This window comes from Falco cherrug, chromosome Z, assembly GCF_023634085.1.
Source record: "Falco cherrug isolate bFalChe1 chromosome Z, bFalChe1.pri, whole genome shotgun sequence".
NCBI classification, from domain to species: domain Eukaryota; kingdom Metazoa; phylum Chordata; class Aves; order Falconiformes; family Falconidae; genus Falco; species Falco cherrug.
In genome coordinates, this window is record NC_073720.1 from 34,916,308 (window position 1) to 34,937,464 (window position 21,157).

The 21,157-nt window shown below is 36.5% G+C and overlaps 1 protein-coding gene across 3 annotated transcripts in view; it reads right to left on the reverse strand.

Moving 5' to 3' along the window:
- Window positions 1–9,239: 9,239 nt before the first annotated feature.
- The window catches only part of ZDHHC21 (zinc finger DHHC-type palmitoyltransferase 21), a 39,236-nt gene continuing 27,318 nt past the window's right edge, over window positions 9,240–21,157 (reverse strand). For all 3 annotated transcript variants that reach the window (XM_055698671.1, XM_055698670.1, XM_005441029.4), the window contains 2 exons: window positions 10,803–10,846; window positions 9,240–10,265 (listed from right to left, as the gene is read on the reverse strand). In XM_055698671.1, coding sequence (XP_055554646.1) covers window positions 10,133–10,265; window positions 10,803–10,846 — 177 coding nt within the window. In that variant the 3' untranslated portion in view covers window positions 9,240–10,132. The remainder of the gene's footprint in view (window positions 10,266–10,802; window positions 10,847–21,157) is intronic.

Below are 21,157 nucleotides of genomic sequence, written 5' to 3' on the forward strand. Positions count from 1 at the left end.
GAAGTTATTTTCTGATTTTTCTGACTTCCTTTTGGCTACCGGAAAGTCCCAGCTTCATGGAACAAAAAAGTGAGGTTATGGAGTATATCCTAAACAGCAAGATCATGTTATATTTGGTGATAAATCATTACTTAAGGCTTGAAAGAGTAGCTATTCCTCAACAGCACCTGTCCTGTTCATTTTACGTTCAGCTCTGTGTGACTGAAATACAGCGTACAAAGCCTGCTGCTACATGGTCTGATTCTAACCTTCAGCAAAGGGAATGTTTTGAGAAGGGAAGTCTAATGAGAAAAATATTGTGAAACTAGAGGATGTACAAAGAATGTGCTGTGACTGATAAAAATTCGTGTCTGTTTTTTATCAAATTAGCTTAGCTGTATTTTATTCAGACTAACACATCCTCCATCCTTCCTCAAGCCTGTTTACTCAGCTGGATGTCCACAGGGTTCAATTTTCCCTCCAACTGCCTTTGCACACTAATATAATTGCAGCTTATATGCGTAATTGGTCAGCCTACAGCAGTGTTTGCATGCATTTGTTCATCAGCACTACCTGGCAGCCTCTTAAAATGAATTTATAGACTTAAAGTAATGTTGAATACTTTGTTTCATTCAGTTTATAAAAGGACAAAACACATCAAGAAATGCTTCCAGGATCTTTAGGCACTAAAAATACTGCAGTGTACATATTATAATTATTTTTATGGGCAAGCGGCAATAGATCTCCGTTTCCACACAGCAGAAAGAAGGCACGCATTCACGTCAGTCAGTTGTATCTGATTTGTAAATACCAAACTAAATAAATTTCATAGCGGACATCAACCAGATTTGAAATGACTATGTGTGGAAAAGAGGCCCATTGAAATCTCAAACAAGAGAAACTGAAACTGTTGGCAGCAGGCAAGAACAGCTTTTTCTGGAATATACACAGAGCATTTTACAGGTTGGTTTTAAACTATTGTGGAAGGATCAGTATGGAAGTGATTTTTACTACTGTTATTACTAGAATCTGTTTCCTGGGTTGAAACAGAAGACGCAAGCCTTGTGCCACAAACTGTCATCATGTAGCTTGTGCTCCCTTATTCATGAAGTGCCACAATTCAGCTATTTTAATCATTTCCTTGCAGGCATAAGCACTGCCTTTTTTCTTTGGTTTACTACTCTTGAAGTGGATCTTCCCAGGTGTGTAAAATCTTCCCTTTTCTTCTTTTATAGCTGAGACTACTGCTCACACCACACCCAGCAGTTTCTATTTTATTCCTCTCTGCCACATTTTTCCTTGGCTGCTAATACCTCTGTGCTTCTTTTTACATGTCTGAATCTAGTATATCTCAGCTGAAAGAGACCAAAATGCGTGAAACCCCTCTGCATTGAAATCTACTATGAATTCACAGGTACACAGAAGTTAATGATTCAGATCCATCTAACTCTCAAACAGCATTACCAAGAATTATGATCTAGTACATTGCATAAAAACATACAAGCCAAACCTCTGTTTTTGCAATTAGAAAAATGGCAATTTATGTAACTTTTAATTTATATCTGCATCAGAAGCTCCTACTCTGGTAGGGGTTACAGAGAACCGTGAACTCTGTCTTGGCATAAACATGCCAGAAGAAGCGTGGGTCTCTTGTGCTTGTACCCTGTTTAGCATGGTTTAGAGATTTGATTGCTTTTACCTTACATAGCAAGAGCAAAAAGTAAACAAACAAACAAAAAAAGGTAGGGGTGTATGTCTGTTAATGAATCAATATAGTTGCATACACATAATTTAATTATTTAGGCAAGAAATTTAACCAATACTGTAGCTAGTGTTGTTACACCAATAGGTATTCCAAAGGAAGTTTCCAGTGCTTCCACCAACACTCAGTTTTCTCCTAAAAACAAACAAAAAAAAGTTCAGACAATAAGTACCTCACTAACTGGTCAGCGATTTTTCACAGCTCGGTTTTCCAAAACAATCACTTGGGATCATAGCTTAATCTTGTCACAATAAAAAATATTGAGTAATGGGAGTAACTTATAAAAGAATTAGGAAAATCTATAAACATATTTGTAAAATATTAACAAAGTATTTACACAGCTTCAAATCAATGTAAATGAAATCCAGAAGAGCAAAAGCATCTTTGATATTTTTTTTATTTAAAAAGATTTCTAAAAAATACAGTACATAAGAAATCTCAATAGGAATGAAAAAATAATCTGTAACTTAATCCAAATAGAAAAACCAGAAATATTACATGAATAAAATAAAGAAAGAGAAATAAAAGACAATACATTGTTTCTCAGCTGGACATACTCCTGTACTTTTAGATTTGATTAAAAGAATACCAAAGTTTCCCTGTTTTGATCTTACTCATTCACCTCGTACATTACCCATTCAGGCATAACCTGTGTTAGACCTCTTAATATTCAACAAGTCCAGTATAAACACTATTCAACATTCTTTGAAAACAGTCAAGATTAGAGAAAGAACAAATTAGTAAAATTCAATCACATGCCCATGTGTCAACTATGTCAAAATTCAGAATGCTAATTTACAAAAATCAGTATTATTTTGCAACCTGGCACTTAGATTGAAGCTGTTAAGGAGACAGAGTGATAATTTTCCATCTATAAACTACACTGTGATCTATAGTATATCAGTCTTTGGAATGTGCATAGAAATACTTACTCACCCAGAAACACACATAAATTACAATTTAGGTTTCATATTTTCTAACTTGAAAAGCACGTGTTCTACTGTAAATCTGCACTATTTTTACAGTTATACAAGCGATAATCAGATGGCCTTTGTTGCAATAACTGACTTTAATCACTCTGCCACAGTTTGGCAAGACACAAGATACGATTGAGCAATTTCAGCAGAACTGAATCCTAGGTCTAACACAGCTCACAGATACAAGTACTTCAATGAATCTTGGAGTTCAAATCCTCAGCCACTGAGAAAGCAGTACAAAAAGCTTGTGAAGACCAATGCTTTCTGAAGTATTCAGTCACACAGTATGTTGTTTAGGTACAGACACAGTATTCAGAAGTACTAATTCTTCCCAAAAGCAATTGCTAGCACCACTCACCATCACTCAGACAGTTTTGAAGTCTTGATATTTAGAATTAGATTCAACTTATTAATGCAAGATAATTTGTCTGCTAATGCAGGAGACAACTCCCAGTATATCTTCTGCACTCGTAACTATTAAAACTATTAACCTTAAAACCCACATATATAAAACAGTCAACATCAAAATGAGGTGCCTGACACAGTGTAGTAGTAACAATGGTAATTAGATTTTGATATAAACAGCATACCAAGCAGGAATTTGTCACATTTCATCTATTTTAAATAATTTTAAACAGCACTGAAATCATGCTTTGTAATGCTTGTGTATTTTCAAATAAGTATATTCACTTAATCGAAGATTTTTAGTAATTTGTATAGACAGATATTTCTAGCATTGTATTTTACATAGATTATTTCCTAACGACTGTAAAGCAAAAGATTGCATCTGTATTTCAGTTGACATATCAATATCATTATTTGTTCTATCCTGAACATGATAATGTGAACGTGAACCCTGGATTATCCTGAAATTTCCTGAATGTGAATAACAATGTGATCTGTCATATGACACCCTACCTGGTGTTTTATTAACCATGTGTTTATAAAGTAATGAGTAAAAATTATCAGGATTATCTGAAGAATAGTTCAGAACACAAATTTTAAAACTGTTACGTCTGTTAATAAAGACTGATCCATAGGATATTAGATTTATTCTTCAAATACCATGTATGTGAGAATTCAAGTCTTGCAACTGGACCAATTTTAAAAAGTTATTTTTTGACACAAAAGCAGCTTGATCTCCAGCTGCTAAATGTACCTGTGGCAGCACAAGAACATTGCATGTACTGGCTTAGGTCAGGAGATACTGACTTGGTCAACCACAAAGTAAAACCAACTTGAATTATATACATCACAATGCTTAAGGTTACAGAAAGCTCCAGCTGTGCTTTATTACAGAAAAAAACCCCGAAAACCATAAAGAGGTATGACAACTTCTTTCTGTGTATTTCAGTGTACAGAATCCACAACGGATTTGAAATCTCTTAAGCAACTGACTGCTTGCTCTCAACCCCAACCCAAATGGAACAAGGGAATTTGCATATCAAAAACTGTATTTCTTTTTAAATCAAACCAATTCTTGGTATGTTCACACCTTCCCAGGCTTGTCTACCAGTGTCTATTCTGGCCAAGACACAATGAACATGACTGCAGGCAGGACTACTCTATGCTGCTGTGCACTCAGTGAGAAGACAGGAGAAGAGCCATCAAAGTTGAAAGTGAGCAGAGGAATCAACAGAACTCATTCAAGGTAGTAACTTTGCTACGGTAGAGAATTCATGACAACAGAAATGCTTTTGTCTGGGTAAATGAGACTCAAGTACAGCCATGAAAGGTCTGATCCCTTACATAAATCACAATGGTAATTGCTCACAAAGCAGAACTTCCTCCTAGGACAAGACAATGCTTCTTGAAAACATTCTCATCTGCACTCTATTGACCCTTCCTACCATGCAGACCTATTCCTGAAATACTGAGTGTCAAACAGCAAGTAGTTTGGCCAAAAGATCTGGAGACAAATGAGAAGTCATCATCAACCTGATTTGAAGGAGATGCTACCTGCAGCTTCAACTTTTGTGTCACCAGCTGAGGTTATTTTACAGTCTAACTCCTTCTTTTTCAATCAAAAAAATTCATCATGCCATTAATTGCAAGAATCAACTACTCAGCAGGAAAATTAAGTTATCCACACTTAAGCAACTCATCTGCTTGAAACAAAGTGCAAAGTAAGCTTCTAGAGATCTGGGACCTCTTGTTTCAAAGGTCCTTCAAGGACCAACACTAGCTAAAGCACTACAAAATCTAAGGGCCACCAAGCAATAATCTCAAAGAGTGATAAAGCGAGCCTCTACCTCTTTATCTGATGTTGATAGATAGTTGGAAGGTAAGAAGTTGATGCCTACGAGAATTGAAAAAGCACAGCATGTGCCCACTACTCATTCAGCCTAGTTAAGAGCTAACAGAGAGCCACGCAGTGGCAACCAGGTGTGAATAACAGCAGCTTACATTAAGGGCAGAAAAGAAAAACTCTTTCAGAGGGAAATGGTCTCACTGAGAAGGGACAGGCCCTGATCAGTGTATACATTGGGCTTGTGCTAAGTATATACAAACCTGTCTGCAATTAGTTTTACCGGCATTGCTGGACAGCTACAGTGCTGCTGGATCACTTTGTTAGATTCAAACCTTTGTCCAAAGACGTTAACATCAGAGACGAGATTTTGTGGCTAAACAAAAGCTAGTAACTTCTTGAAGTGCAAAAACCAGAACAGTACCTTTGTCTTCTGACAGCTAACTTTCAACCGGTTACAAGACTATAAATGAAAGTGTATTTCTTATACACAATGCTAAAAAAAATCAATTATGCTTGCACACATAACATAACTGTAGAAGTACCAGACTGAATTAGAAGTACTAGATGGCACTAATTAAGATCCACACTGTTTTACACAACTCTTAATTCTTCAGAAAGTACATTTACATTTTATTTTAGTAATAGTTTAGAAGTCCTGATAAAGTATTATTGATGGGAATATCTGTAGAATAAGTGACAGTTTTTGTGCAGAAAGATCAAGACTCCACTGCACAAAAGCCCCCACTTTTAAGGCAGGCATTCTTGTTGGGATATTGAGAAGAGCCAGTCAGTAGCATCTGTCTTTGTGATATGTTGTTCCAACAAAGCTACATTAGCTTCTTCTTTGTTAGCTGGAGCAAAACTGATGTGTGATGAAGACAAAGGGTGGAGATAGCCAAGTTAAATAATACATCTAAGGGACAGCATCCTCAAATATTTGACAGGAATACTCTGTTCTAAGTGATGTACTGCTGGCAGGAAGGCTGGCCAACTACAGTAAATAATGCAGTGCAAAATAAGGTGTTTTATATTAACTCACAATTTCAGGTGACCAGAAAACTCATTCATATGTTTTATCTGAGTGCAAAGCTGACTTGAAAAAGCTTCTCTTTCACAGTACTGCAGAAACCCTGGTCTTGCCAACTACATTGCTTACATGGGCATACAATAGCCTGCTATAGCACAAAAAAAAGCATGAATTCGTAATTTCTGGAAAGTATCATTTATTGCATAAAACCAGGCAACTGTGAGACCAGCACTGAAAGACATCATATAATGACAGCATGCGTATTTAACTCCTGCTCTTTGCAATCTCAACTTCATTTGGTAAACTTTGGTAATAAATCAAAACAATTCTTTTGGCCCCATCTCTGTCTTCCCTGTGTTTCTATGAATCTTCCATTCACATTACCCCACTTTAGATTCAAACCCAGGAGGAAGCTGCCTGATTCAAAATCTGTTCTGCCACTTGGTTCTTAGATAGTTTCTTATTTGTGAATCCTCCTCAAGACTGAAAATGATTGTGTATCTCAACTATTCTACCAGCTGTTCATTGGAACCTGCCCTGCAAACCAACAGATCAGAGGACAGGTTGGTAAACATTAGTGTAGAATCTTTTTGTTTTAGACATGAAGATTTTTCAAATGAAATCTCAGTATCTGATATTATGAGAAGATAGCACAGCAGTATTGTTCAGTCCTACCAGCAGCTACCCCATACTGCAGATAAACCAGCTATTTCAAATGTTTTCAGGTTTTTTTTCATTACTGCTTTGACTTTTCTTTGCACCCCTCAGGAAAACAAATATTGCTAAGTGCTCAGTACAGCATATATAGCTCTGATGTTATATTAGGATGAAATTCATTAATACTGCCTCTAAGATTTTTTTAAGTTAATAAAAATGACAAGCGCTAACTAGCCTTAGAAGTGCAGTTTCTACTAAAATAAAAAATCATGAAGGAAAGCTGGAGGGAAAGAAGTGGGATTTCAAAGTAAAGGTTCAAAGTATTTCAAGGATTTCAAGGTTTAAAGGATTTCAAATTAGATCATAAAAGTCTACGTGATCTCTTCCTGCTGGAACAACTCTGTGAATCAGTTTCAGAAACATCACTCTGAAAAACTAACAACATGACAGGGTCATTGGCTAAGATTTTAAGAAAAATATTTTGATTACTTTTACACTTCTTGAGGCCTGTCACACAAAGAATAAAGCTCAATGCCTCCTAAAAATGAAGCCTCTCCAAATTCTCCCTTCTTTTCTCCACATACTCAGAAATGGGATAAAAAATTAAGTAACTGCTTTAATCATATAACATATTAATTCCTAACATTAAGGATGAATGGGAGACTGAGAAAAAATACATTTACCAAAAAAAGCCACAATATGAAAACATTTGAGAAATTGTGAATCTGTGAAACCACCATTTTCATTTGAGAAACAGGCAAGATTTTCATGTATATAATTTACTTAAATGGACACCTGATACTTCAGCCTGAAGGTTCTTCTTTCGGACATTTAAGTAATTTAGAATGTACAGGGTTTTAATTTTTAATTTCTAATTGATCTTTTGGAAGAAAAGTCCAATGGTTCTGAAGATTTTCTAAATATCCATGGCACGGTGCACTTTGACCTGTGGCAGGCCTGAGGCAGGGTCTTCTCATCTAAGATGTACTCTAGTCCTGCAGAGCAAGACCCACGGCTAGCATGGACCCGCACCCAAACCATGCAGTTCTCGCTCCCTGACACCACCCATCGCGTCATAATGATGCGGGCAGCTGGGCACCACCCCCTGGCATGGCACAAGCCCATGGGTGATGACTCGCGGAGGTTTGTACCTATGGTTTACTCCCAGCGTGTGCCACATCAGCACTGGTTCCTCATGTCCGGCCCCTCTTGTTTGAGAACACTGTGATACAGTGCACAGCGTGACATTTGGGCGGCTTGCGGATTTTTATCCCCGCAAAGCGGGTCCTATTACTTCACCGTGTACCATGTACAAAAATTAAGTATACTGTTTACAATGAAGGCTCCTACCATCAAGCATGTTCTGCATTACAGATTTGGTTCTCCATGCATGGCTAAATTAACTGAAGCAATGACATCATAAACCAGAAAGAGTAAATATATTCCCCCGCAGCGAATGCATCAAGAATAGTTAACTTTTTGATCCTCTTTCTTAAACTTCAGAACGGTATGAGCTGCTAACTGTGACAACTGATTGGCATGAAAAACTTTTAAAAAACTACTATTTTTCTCATTAAACAGATTTAAATATTGGCACCCCAACGTATTCACTGAGACTGTAGTAGTGGAATTATTTTAAAAAAGAGAAAATACAGCCATTACCTTATAATGTACAGGCACATTCTTTTTAACTTCAAGCACTGCTCCAGGCTTTCCACCCACTTTCCTCCAGCTTCCTTTTGTTTGGTATGCTGCCAATACCATCTTAGAGAAAATTTAAACTCATGTCTGAAAATGCCGTGAAAAAAATGGTTGAACACGGCTTGAAATTTAAATGACGAAAATACTGCATCTATTTTTAAAAGGAGAGGGAAAGTAAAGTTGGTTCAAATGTTAGAAATTTGCAAAAGTTTGAAATTAAAATTATTTTTAAGATGCGCTTTAGAACTTTCAATGGATTATCAAAATCGTTAATTCAATAAAGGGAGACCCAACATGGGCAGTGGCTGTGTTAAGATTTTAAAAGAGCTGATCTAAAAGTTCATTATGAATACCACCCATGACAAACCTAGCCCTTCTTTTTGAATGAACTGTTCACAAATAAACTATTACTCCCTCCAAACACAACCTACGTATATTACATCTCGATTTTGTGCTTTGCATGGCTGTCATTTAAGGTGGATCCTACTCCTGTTAAGACAGCAAACACAGTAAGCAGCATAACAGAAAACACTGAAGCTGTGAATATCTCATAAAAATTCACTTAACTTTCAAAAAAAAAAGCTCTAATGCTGTATATACATAGGGCTATAACAAATTACATAATTTTTCCAGACACAGCAAAGCAGAGCCAGTACTTTGGGACTTGCCATTTTAGCAGCTCTAATCTTAAGGATGCTTTCTTTGGTTAAGTACTTCCAACAGTTTAAGGGCCCACAACATGCCATCTACACCCATTAAACCAGTTAATATACATGTTAGTAGCAAATATCTGTATTTATGTATAAATACTTTAAAATATTTTCACATATATTTCCAATATACAAACACTTAGACCAGTTCCAGCCAATCATGACTAAACAAAAGTTAAATACAAAATTTCTAACTTTATTGACAATATACTCTTCTTTATGGTACATTGTGCCAAATAATTAAATCTTCATTTTAAAAAGTAATCTTTCTAGTATTTGCACCATACAACTTCTCTGTTGAAGTATTGCAAAGAAATCCATGGGATACAGGGAAAACATGCTTTCTATCTGCATATTTTACCCTGGAACGTTTCATCACTTTTGTTGACATAAAGACATGAATATTTTTCATTAAGATCACATCTGTGCAGAAGATAACTGTAAAATGTAAGATTGCTTTATATAAACACATACATTTATATGTATTTATAAAAACCTCTCTGAAAAAGTTTTAGGAAGAAGTCTGTCTCAGTTGTAAATGTTACCTTTTATAGTGCAGTGCTGCAGGATTACTGCTGCATATCATAAATAAATGGCAGTATCAGGGAGTTTTAAACACATGTAGCAGAAAAAAGACATGAATACTATCTCAACAGACCTACTAATAAAAAAACATTCAAGGCAGAATAAGACACTTAGTGGGAAAATTAACAATCAATGTAAACTTCAGTGTTTCCTACCAAAAAAAAATAATCAAAACAGCCAGTATCAAACAAATAAAGTGTGACTGCATTCCAGTCATTTGGGTTTGTTATTAATCTCAAAGATGAAAGAAATCCTTTTGGAAAATTAATCTGACAGTAAATATGCCTAAAATTAAACCTACAACTTGTCTTAATGTAAGAACAGAATCAAGACTACTATTAAAATAAAGCCTGGGGCACATTGTGATGCCTATGATTGGTGGGTGGATTTCAATTGACTCGAAGACTGTCATAGTCTTACTATCATAAAACCTGTAACGCACATCCAGCATGGAGGACCCATCTGTGCCCACCATCCATCTGTTTAGATGTGACTGGCAAAGTGGTAGGGAACTCGCAGTGGTTGTCTCTGCCTGAAAGGAATAAACCACAGGATCTTCCAGTGAGTGCCAAAAACTTCTGAGAAGGTCTGCTGCCATGGCTTTCGGGGCTTCGATCTACAGAAGACAGCATTATTAGTGAAAGACAGGACACCCATGGTGCACTTCAGTCAGCTAGAACAATGCAGGTTGGCTGGGGATCCATTACTGGGCTCTGATGAATTGTGTCCCAGCATCACAAATACTTTTCTTTCATTATGGCATGCAGCTGAGACTTAACTTTGCAGAACAGAAACTATCCGCATTGTCAAACAACCAAAGGTAACTTCTGAAGTAGAGAAGTACCTCAGAATCAATTAAATGTTTGTCAAGACACAGCAGAAAGCGTCTTTTGATCTGTACTTTTGGAAGAAAATAATAGTTCCACTGGCTTTGGGCAGGGAAGGAGCAGGGAAAACGTGAGGCTACTTTTTGTACAACCAATTTAAAAGAGTAGTGAGCTGCTGCTGCTAGAGATAAGAAGTACAGAGCACAGGACCATGCAAAATAATCTTAACAAAGTGCCTTCAGTTTCCTTTTTCTCTCAGTTAAAAACCCCCTCAGCTACTCATTTAACTTTTCAGAAAATAAATGTAGACATTTTACAGCACTTACATGTCTTCACAACAGTTTGACATTTTTTCTATACTTGTAGTGTCCTGTTGAAGAGAAAACACAATGAGAAGGTATTTATTTACAATCCTAACTGTTAAAATGTCATGAAAGCAACTAAGTAAAACAGGGAATCAGTTCTTAGTACAGAATGCTTTTGCATTAGTCCAGTCAGTTACATATTACTCATACCCAATATTAGTTTTAAACGGCTGTGAGATAACATGCACAAATGTACTCGTTCTAGAAATGATTTTTACGAACATGATGTGCAACTATACTGTGTAGTTTTACTATGACAGCACACACCACGGAATGTCAACAAAACCTTGCAGCTTTATTACAGCTAAAATTAATTCAGGTTTAACAATTAATTCATGGGGCATTTAGAAGTTATGTGTATAAGGCATACTCTTGCCATACATTTCATAAGCACCCATTCCAGACTTGGAGTAGACCACTGAGATAACTACAGGAAAATTTAGTAAAACGCAACTATTAACATACGTAGTATTTCAAAAAGCAGGAATTATTAAGAAGTTTTAAAATAGTTATCTTCAGGAGTATTATAATGCAAACAGCACCATTAGGAATACACCATCAGTTTCTATAGTTGCTACAGGTAAATACCAAACATAAAAATTATTCTTAAAATGTAACAAAAAGTAAATAATGTGCAGAGTAGAGGCACCCCTGCAGTGAACAAAATTTAATTCATACTCTACTTTTCTGAACATGATTAATGCATCAAAAAGTTTTATAATTAAAAAATCAATTTAAGCTTAGATCATCCTCAAACAAAACTTACAACCACCGACAACAGCACTTTTTTTCTCACTTTTGCACTACATATTTAACAAAAAAGCTTGCTTTGTAAGTATCACTTCAATTTAAACTCCAGCAGTATTGTGGTTTTCAATGCACATTCATAGTTCATTGTGTCCCACAATCACTCGTGAGGTCCAAAATACAGTAATTGAAATACTTCTCATCGTTCCATTTCCTTTTCATGCCAGCTTGATATTTCCCTTTACTGTTCATTGATTTAGGCATGTGCACAATGCACCTGTCAGATTACACTAGCGTTTGAATGAAACCGAGAGCTAGTCTCTATTGTCCCGGCCACACAGTTACACAAGGACTGTGGTTTAATTAGGCTGTGACTTCATTGTCATCTGGAAACACTACCTAGCAATAAAACCATACTGTGTTCCTTGAGGGTTCCAGACATCAGTGCATCCACTTCAATGCAGGCACTGCTGGGATTCTGCCACCATCTTTCATAAAGCTTTGAAGGGGAAGGGTGAAATGCAAGTGTGAAATAATGTACGGGAAGCTGCTTCCCCACTTCACCAGGATGGGTGGCCTCAACTCGCCTTGCCAAATTTTGTCCTAAATCCTCTTCCCAGCTCTGATGAGTTTTGGAACAGGATCCCTTACCACATGCTAAACGGCAAAAATCTTAATTCTGCCCATGACCTACCCAGCTGAATTCCAGATGCGCTACAGCGAAGGAGAGAAGTTCCCTCTTCTCACGCCAGCCCACCGGGATGCACAAGTTCTTCCCTGTTTGTGCAGAGGAGGCATGCCCGCAGCAGACTACACACACCATCCTGGCCCCACCATTAGGCAGCTTTTAACAGCGGCTCAATATTGAGAGGACTGCAGACAGCAGGCTGTAAATACTGCCTGTTGTTTCAATTCCCATAGATAAACCGCTTCTCCCCTCCACCTTACAGGCCTGTCTAGCATATGCCCCCTCACCTGCCACAGATGGCAGGAAAGCTTTGCAAGACACAAGCCACTCTCCTTGTCAGGGCAACCAGACTGTGCAGCCAAGGAATGTTCTGCTGCCAACTTTTAGCAGAAGCACCACCCTCCCTGACCACAGAAAATCACAGACAGCTTTCTGAACGAAAGGCACTAAGTAAACAGGTATTACTTCCATGACACTTTGGTGAAGTTGTAACAGCATTTTCATGAGACTCTTTCCATAACTGCAAAAATACCCAGTTCTAGCAATCATCCTCTGGTCAAATCAAAGCAGTCTACCTGGTAGTACAAAATGACATTAGTATGTTTGAAATCAATGATTGCTAATGATTTTTTTGTAGAACAGTAGAGTGCTAGTCAAGACTATAATTGATTTCTAGCTATTAAAGATTTATGTTACCATTTCACAAAAGGAGCCTTAAGACAGCTTTGGGTGCAGAAGAAACATAGCTAATATTTTTAGTATGGCTTTTTGCTGCTTCTCTGCATTGTTCATTCATTAACACTTTGTACTGCTCCCTAAAATACTGTATCTGAGATTTTTGGAGGAACTTCCAGGATGGGAACTGGAGGTTGTATTTCTTTTTAATTGTTATCATGGCATGTTACCAAGAGCTGAAAGATGTTCATCAGGGTCTGTTCCCCTCAAAAAATGTAACCCATTAAATTAATGAACAAAGTGAAAACACCAAAACAAGAACTGCAGAAAATGACTGTAAGAAAAGACTGTCAAGCTTCCACATCCTTAAAACATACTAAAGGATTTTAGCTGGATAGGAAGTCAAAGGAAATCCTTCCTTCCTTCCTTTCCTTCCTTCCTCAATGCCAACATCTACTTTAGAATACTTCTGCTCTACAGGAAAGGAATTGGGAGGAAGTAGTGAATCTTTTGCTTCTGGGATACTTTCTCAGAATAGAAAATCTTTATAGCCAATTTTAGAAGCTGTGAACTAGGGCTGGAGGGAATGGGAGGAAACACCTCCCTGAAGCTTAGTTGCTTAACAAGTGCTGGTGACTGAACTTAAGAAACCGAACAGCCCTCACAGCTTCCCTACCACAACACTGCTGTCAGACAGCTGGGCTCATTTGAAATGTTCTTTCATTTGAGAGCGAACCAATTTACCTTTTCATATGAAACTGAAACTTTGCAGCACCCCAGGAAACTTGGTAGCCTCTCCAGACACAGGACGGGAAGGAAATGAGAGGACAACAGCTGAGTTTTGGCCTGTTATTTAAGGCTTTCTTCTCAGATAGACAAATTTTTCTTCTTTTGGAGACAGGAAAACCAGAATAACCACTATGCTTCTGATTGACAAGGTGTTCTGTTCATTATCACATCTCACAAATGGCTTTCAACCAGAATATCATCTCTCTTAATTATGCATTTGACGTATACTAAGGTTTTGCTACATCAGTACTACTGTGTTCAGCCTAAGAGGCTTTGGCTGTCTGCATCTACCATCAGCTTGGATTACTATTAATACAAATAGAACTCTGCTAAAATTCCCCTCCCCGCCTAGCCACCCCCCCGACTCACAGCTAATGCTCATGTTAAAATCTTTTACAAGTGGCCCTCATCCAAAAGTTAAAAATAACTTGGTATGAGCAGACATGGCATACCTATTGAATCCTAGTGATCTCTACCTCCAAATCTCTCATAAAATTTACAACTTCATAAAGATGAAATTGACTAACCCACAACTGATTAATTTCACATGATGGGTCATCTGGACCCCCGACGTCATCATCCAGATTGGAAACAACTATTGTTCCTACACTTGATTATTCAGAGATACACACCCATTCATAAACATCTTAAAGCAACTAGGAAAAAGCCCCATACCTTAGCGAGAAAGGCAAAATAAATTAAGAGGAACCAAACACAGCAACTATTAACAATGCATCACTTTAAAACAAGAGGAAAAGGGAAAAGGAATTCTGCTCAGGACACGAGGAATGTTTTTTTTTCCTTTGAGGACTTGGTACAAGTCTGTAAGAGCAGCTTGTCTCAGTGAAGTAAGCTACTGCCACAGTTAAGACTATTATCAGAGGAACGGAGAGACATGTATAAGAGCACCAACTGAATTCTGCAGACCAGCTCAAAGTTCACTTGCAAATGAATGCACATGCACTGGTTGCACTAAGAGGAACATACCTTTCACATCTGTATTTTAATTAGCATAACCAGGTGCCTAAAAAAAGCAGTTTTTCTAAAAAGATAACATGCACTGTTTAACAAACTGTGCTATAGTATGGGATTCATCATGAACTGATTTATCATGCAAGAAGCATATGGAAAGAGTGTTTTCCTCTTACTGCTTCATGTTTTCCAAAGGAGAAGCTGTAATTTGTAACTCACAGGACTAACTCCAAAGCACGCAGCCACAATATCTGGTTCAATTTTTCTTCAGTGTCTGCTTAAAGTGATGTGTAATCAATACAGCTCTAATACGTGCAATAGAACAATGTAAGCATTATGCCATGTTTTCTTAACATAGTATTTTCAAATACTCGGGATATAAGAATTGGCAGGAAAGTACGATAAAACAGAAAGAGAAAAAACAAACAAAACTTGCAACCCTTCCTCAATTCATAGCCATTGCTTTTATCCAAAAGCAAAGGCAACATATCCTTCATCTGAACAACATATTTTTTCATTCTTTCTACCTAACATACCCCTGTTGTGTGTATGTAAATGACAGGTGAGACATTGAAGAATGTAAGATGCTGAATGTCTCATAGAAAGAATACTTCATATTTCAGAAATTTTCCTTTTTGGCATTTATTACATTGTGGGTTTACATTTGGCCACTTTTTAGCATTGTTTTCTTAATCTAAATTTCTCACATATGATAATAGGATTAATTTTATCAATTACAGTTAGGTTCAGCCTGAAAATTACTAGTTCAGTTTTAACTTTGAATAAAAGAACTGTGATAATGAAAAATGAAGCTATACTACGTTAGATCTAGGGAATACTCCTACACTCCTCTATGCTCTGAAGAATTTAGTCAAATATACTTTCAATGTATTTATCAGATATCAGAAAATGATTCAATGAAAAGATCTGATAACAAATTAGGTACACATCTACAAATATGATGATACAGATATCTTCAGTCTATTTCAAATCCATGTTCGGTGCAGACAGCTGCATGACAGCAAGACACAGGACAAAACATTATTTTTCTTGATACTTACATATAGTTTCTTAGGACAAAACTATTAAGAAAAAAAATGCTTAGGAAGGCTAGCTGTTGACCCTCCTCGCACAGAAGCCATTTTAATGGTCTGATGTCTAAATTTCACACATAATGTTTAAACAAAGGTTACTCAGCCCTCGGAACACCCAAAAATCATTATTACAGATACTTATTTTCAATTGGTGAAAGGTAATTAATTTATTTAGAAAAATAACTCTGATGTAAAAGGAAGGACTTCTGCCTTCACTGATAACAGGGAATTTTTTTGGCATATTTTTTACTCTCTGCACAGTATAAAAACTCTTTGATTAAATTTTCTAACATACATTTTTCCTTAATAAAATTGCAAATAATTAATTTCAATAAAAATATTCCTACTCTAACTCAAATTTATTCTTACATTTTAAATAGCCCAAGGAAGAGCTCTTTTAAATTAACTAAAATTTTGACGGTAAATAGGTCTTTAAGACTGTCAGGATACATGCATTAAAAATGTTAAACAAATTGCTAATCTAGTTGAGAAACATAAGGTAAAGATACAAAAGACTTGACACAGTTAACAAACTCCCATTCAAAGACCAGGACATCATTAATTCCTGACAATTTAATTTATAGCACTTTAGGCAGTCTTCTAATAGGAGATTTACCTAGACATGGATTAAAGGTAGAGATAGGAAAAGGGGTAGGGATAAAAATAACAGGGAAGATACAGAGAGACAATGTTAACATGAACTTATCTTCTGTTACATCTCTAATTTCAAATTACTGCTTAGGCTTGCGGTTTATAAACCTTTTGCTCTCCCTCTACAATTACTTTATATCTTACACTTTATTATAGCCAGGTAAAGAATATGTTTGCCTAGGAATCCTAATTTCCCCTATAAATCCTAATTTCTTTTGTGCTAAACTGAAATATGAGGATTAATAGTTCCTTGATTATATTTCTTCCATGTTTGAAAAAACAGGAAAAGTACTTAGTACTTCACTAATCAAAATAGTATTGAATAGATTATTTGAATATATAAGATACTTATTTTTAAAGACAAAAAACATTTTAGCACAACTATATCACTTGTGCACTCTGCGCATTAAAACAGAAATGGATTAACACTATGAAAAACGCAAAGAATTAAAAAGTCTTTGATTTTATTAACAGAATTACTGCAGTTACATTCTCATTATTTTGCATTTCGACCTCTGTAACATTCTATCTGACTTACTGGTTACACAAAGATTTTTAAATTTTTCACTGGCATTTTTATTGTTTGTACTTCATTTTTGCATTACACTATTAAATGAAATGATACTCCTAAAGAAAATCAACTGCTTGAAAATATTCCTTTGGGATAAATATATCAGAAAATTAATTTGCACAATTTCCCTCTTTTCCAATTTCCTTAAAAGGAAGGTTTTGTCCTTTTGAATAGAAGCCATAAGCAAAATGAACAATACTCCTTTCTACATGCTCACTCTAAGTATCAGTCACACTAAGTAAAGTAAGTAAAACATATGAATTAGTAAGTTCAAGACATTCATGTGGAGATGGATCAGTTTACAAGAGCAACAAACAATACCTAGTGAAGTAAGTTTGCTACTTGAAGCTGAAAAGGAGAAACACTGCAACAATGATAAAACATAGCACTTAACAAGTATCAACATTTTAAAACACTTCTGAGAAGAAAAAATTCTGTGGTAGGCATCACACTGTGCACCAGACAGCCTGCTGAACACCAGCTGTTAAATTATTTCCCCTCTATCCTCCCCAAAGCAAATAAAGGGAAATTTCTCTCTAACACATCCACGCAGTACTGATGCACCAGGATATTGGCATATCACTGTACACCATTCAAACAGTTAATTAACAGGAAACCCCGGTAGCATTAATTAAATTAATAAAGTCACTGTCCACTTAGTTTATGATAATACATCCACTACCTTGCACAAAGACCACGTGGTATCTATTAAATTTATAAAAGCCCATCCATTACATAGTTCTGCCCCAGAGAAACAAGTTAATTACTAAATAATTTTAATGAAAAGTTTTTGCCCACAATACTAACACACAAAAATCACATAAAATCATATTTGATGGACTACAGCGGAAAAATGAAGAACATTTCTTTAATTCCACATAAATACTTTGTTTGAACATATGGAAAAATGAAAACACAAACTGTTTAGTGTTTGAAATAAAAAACAATCAAAGGTAATCCTTTAAAATTAGGGTTCAGATTAGTCTCTGCAAAGGATGCTGTTTAACTGAAACATCTGTTAGTGTTACGTTGAGAGACAGGCCTTTTTTAACTTTGGAAATGAGATTAGTAGATCAGTTATTTGTAAGTGTCCAAGTAATTTCTAATTATTTTATCTGGGTCACAGATAATCCGCTTTTAGAGGGCTCCCACAATGACATCAGAGGATCACTGCTGAACTGATTATCCTGTTACCTTCCACCATCCATGGGAAGACAGGATTTTCCTTTTGTACAGAGGAAGAGAAAAGAAGCGGCTGATTGCTTCAGACAGGTGGCGGCCAACAAAATAAAGAATAACACAGCTCTTGAGAGGAAGAAAACCTCACATATGCAAAAGGTACCAGCATTAAAAAAGGTCAGCAAACTGAATACTTCTTACTATTGTCTGGTGCAATTTAAAACCTCGCCAGATATAAACAGATACCAAAATAATCAGACAAGCCACTGTTTAAAAAAGCATGCTATATTATTTATTACTTGTTCTACAGTAATGCCTTGTAGACCAAACATAACCAATGTCAGAATCTTACTGTATAAATAGAAAAACTGTTTTTTAACATCATTTAACTGTTGAAGTGACATGGAAGATATACAGAAGTACTTTCTTAAAGCAAAAATGGAACATGAGTGAGAGAAATGCAAATGTCAGGGCTAGTCTTGTACAAATATACACACAAGCATCCTGACGGTTCCACTTTTTTAGAAAAGCCTGAACTGCAGGTCTTTATCTCCTACAATCATAAATCAGAAGCAATCTGTAGTTGATTAAAGATACTTTCTTTTTTTTCCTCTAAGTGAACTTATGCCTTTTCCTATGAATAAATGAGTAAACAGGTTAGTTATGCATTTATTAGGAAAACAAGCATCTGCTACCTATAAAAATACCAAATGAGAGAGGACTTTTTAAAAAACACATCAAGAAAATATGTCTTGGTAAAGCAAGCAAGTTTCTATATACCATTTGATTTAGCTTTCAACTGAATTTTATTATTTGATGAGGACAACATAGCTACCAAAAATAGGTAATTGGAAATAAAACTAAGTTACATTTTCTTCTAGGTTAAGTGCAAAATATTCTTTTCTAGATAAACTTTGCATTTGCCATTGCAATACAGATCATTAATAAGTATGGGCAGTAGTTGCACAATACAGTGAATGTTCTAGAATTTTTTTTTGTGGAAAAATTAAAATCTTTCTGAAGTGGAGCTATCTATCTCAAGCAAAATCATAATTTACCTATAGATAGTATTTTTACTATTTATGACATACCACCAAACAAAAAAGCATCTTTCTACCTTCATGGAGTTGGAAAGTGTCTATACTATCTTGTTATCCTGTAGTGGCTGGCTGAGGCAAAAGAGGACTAATTGCTTGCAGGAGTAGAAGCAGCTAGAAGTAGTCTGAAGTAAGGGTTCCAATAATTTAAAAAAAAATAATTAATTCTCATAGGAGGACATCTAGTTTTTCTAGGGTGCAACTGGCAAAAATCTTTTTGTCCTTTTTTTCTTTTTTGTTTATTTACTGTTTTATGCTAAGCTTGCTTTTACTTCTCAAGCAGTGTCATCAAAAACCATCGCGCCGTCTAGGAATGTAAGAATACATGCCCATTTCTAGTTAAAGAATACAAAATTCAAATTTGCACTACAAGCAAAGGCAGGGAATAGAGGACTAGCAAAGCAAGCACCGAGCATGGAAGATAAACAGGCCTTCAATATAAATGCAACATAATTTTGGAAATTACATCAGACAGTGCGTTAATCATTGTTGGAACCGATTTCTTCCACCTAGTTCTCTAGAAACATGAGAATTACATGTAAAAAACCTGTCACGCTGAGTTTTTAAAAACAGTATCTTAGAAACCTACTGTTCTTAGATTAAGATCTTAAATTTCTCCCTATTTCAGGGACATAGATTAGAGAGAACATAGACACTTCTATTTCCAAAGCAGCCAAAAAAAGAAGTTCCCCAAGAGCAATCTCAGGTATATTCTGGAAGAAGTACTAAAATCTGGGATAATGATGACAGTAAAGGCAAACAGAACTTGCGGAAAGCAACTGGAGGAGGAGGATGAAAAGACCATGTGCCCCGTCTGCTACAAGCGTGTTTCACAGATGCTGGTTTTTAGGGAGAAAGCGCTCCTCAGCTGCTCCCCTCTCCACTGGAACAATTCATGTCAAAAGTTCCTCTAAGGACAGTTTTTGCCAACCAGCTGTTCCCCTCTCATTGTAGGAAGTCACCTCCCTTGCTCTTTGGCTTACTGAAGCTCCAGACGAGATATGAATAGCCTTGTGCTAATGATACTCTAACAGTGATACCACAATAACAGAGGTGACAGACATACTCAGAGAAATTACTGCTTGTTAGGTAACTTGGTCTATTAATCACCTCAAGCAGTACAGCCTTAAGAAAATTCTCCGTGCAAGAGCCAAATTTGAGCACGCAAGGCACAAAGTTTTTATTTTAACTAGAAAGCACTAATACCTGAAAGTTTTTATTTTAACTAGAAAGCACTAATACCTGTTGAACACACATGAAACAGGGTAACAGCAGATTGCATGCATTTTTTTCTTAAAGAACATTTACATAATGGATCTACTGTTATAACCAGTAAGAGTGTCCTGATTTGGGCTGGGATGGAGTTAACTTTCTTCTTAGTAGCTAGTACAGAGCTGGGGTTTGGCTCTGATGTGAGAACAATGTGAGATGTGAGATAGCTTTGGTTGTTGCTGGGTGATGTTTATACCAAGTCAAGGACCTTCCAGTTTCTCGGGCCCTGCCAGCCAGAGGGCTGGAGGGGCACAAGAGACTGGGAGGGGACACAGCCAGGGCAGCTGACCTGAACCAGCCAAAGGGATATTCCATACCATGGGACGTCATGCTTGGTATGTAAACTTGGGGGGGGGCGGGGTAGCTGGTGGAGGGGGGAATCGCTGCTGGGGGACTGGCTGGGCATCAGTCAGCAGGTGGTGAGCAGCTGCACTGTGCATCACGTTTTCCTTTCTCCCTTTTCCTTTGGATTTTATACTTTTCCCCACCTTTCCATTATAAATGTTGTTGTTGCTATTATTAAATACTGTTGATATTAAATGTTATTGTTCTGACATTTTTATTCTGTTTAAATTATTAAA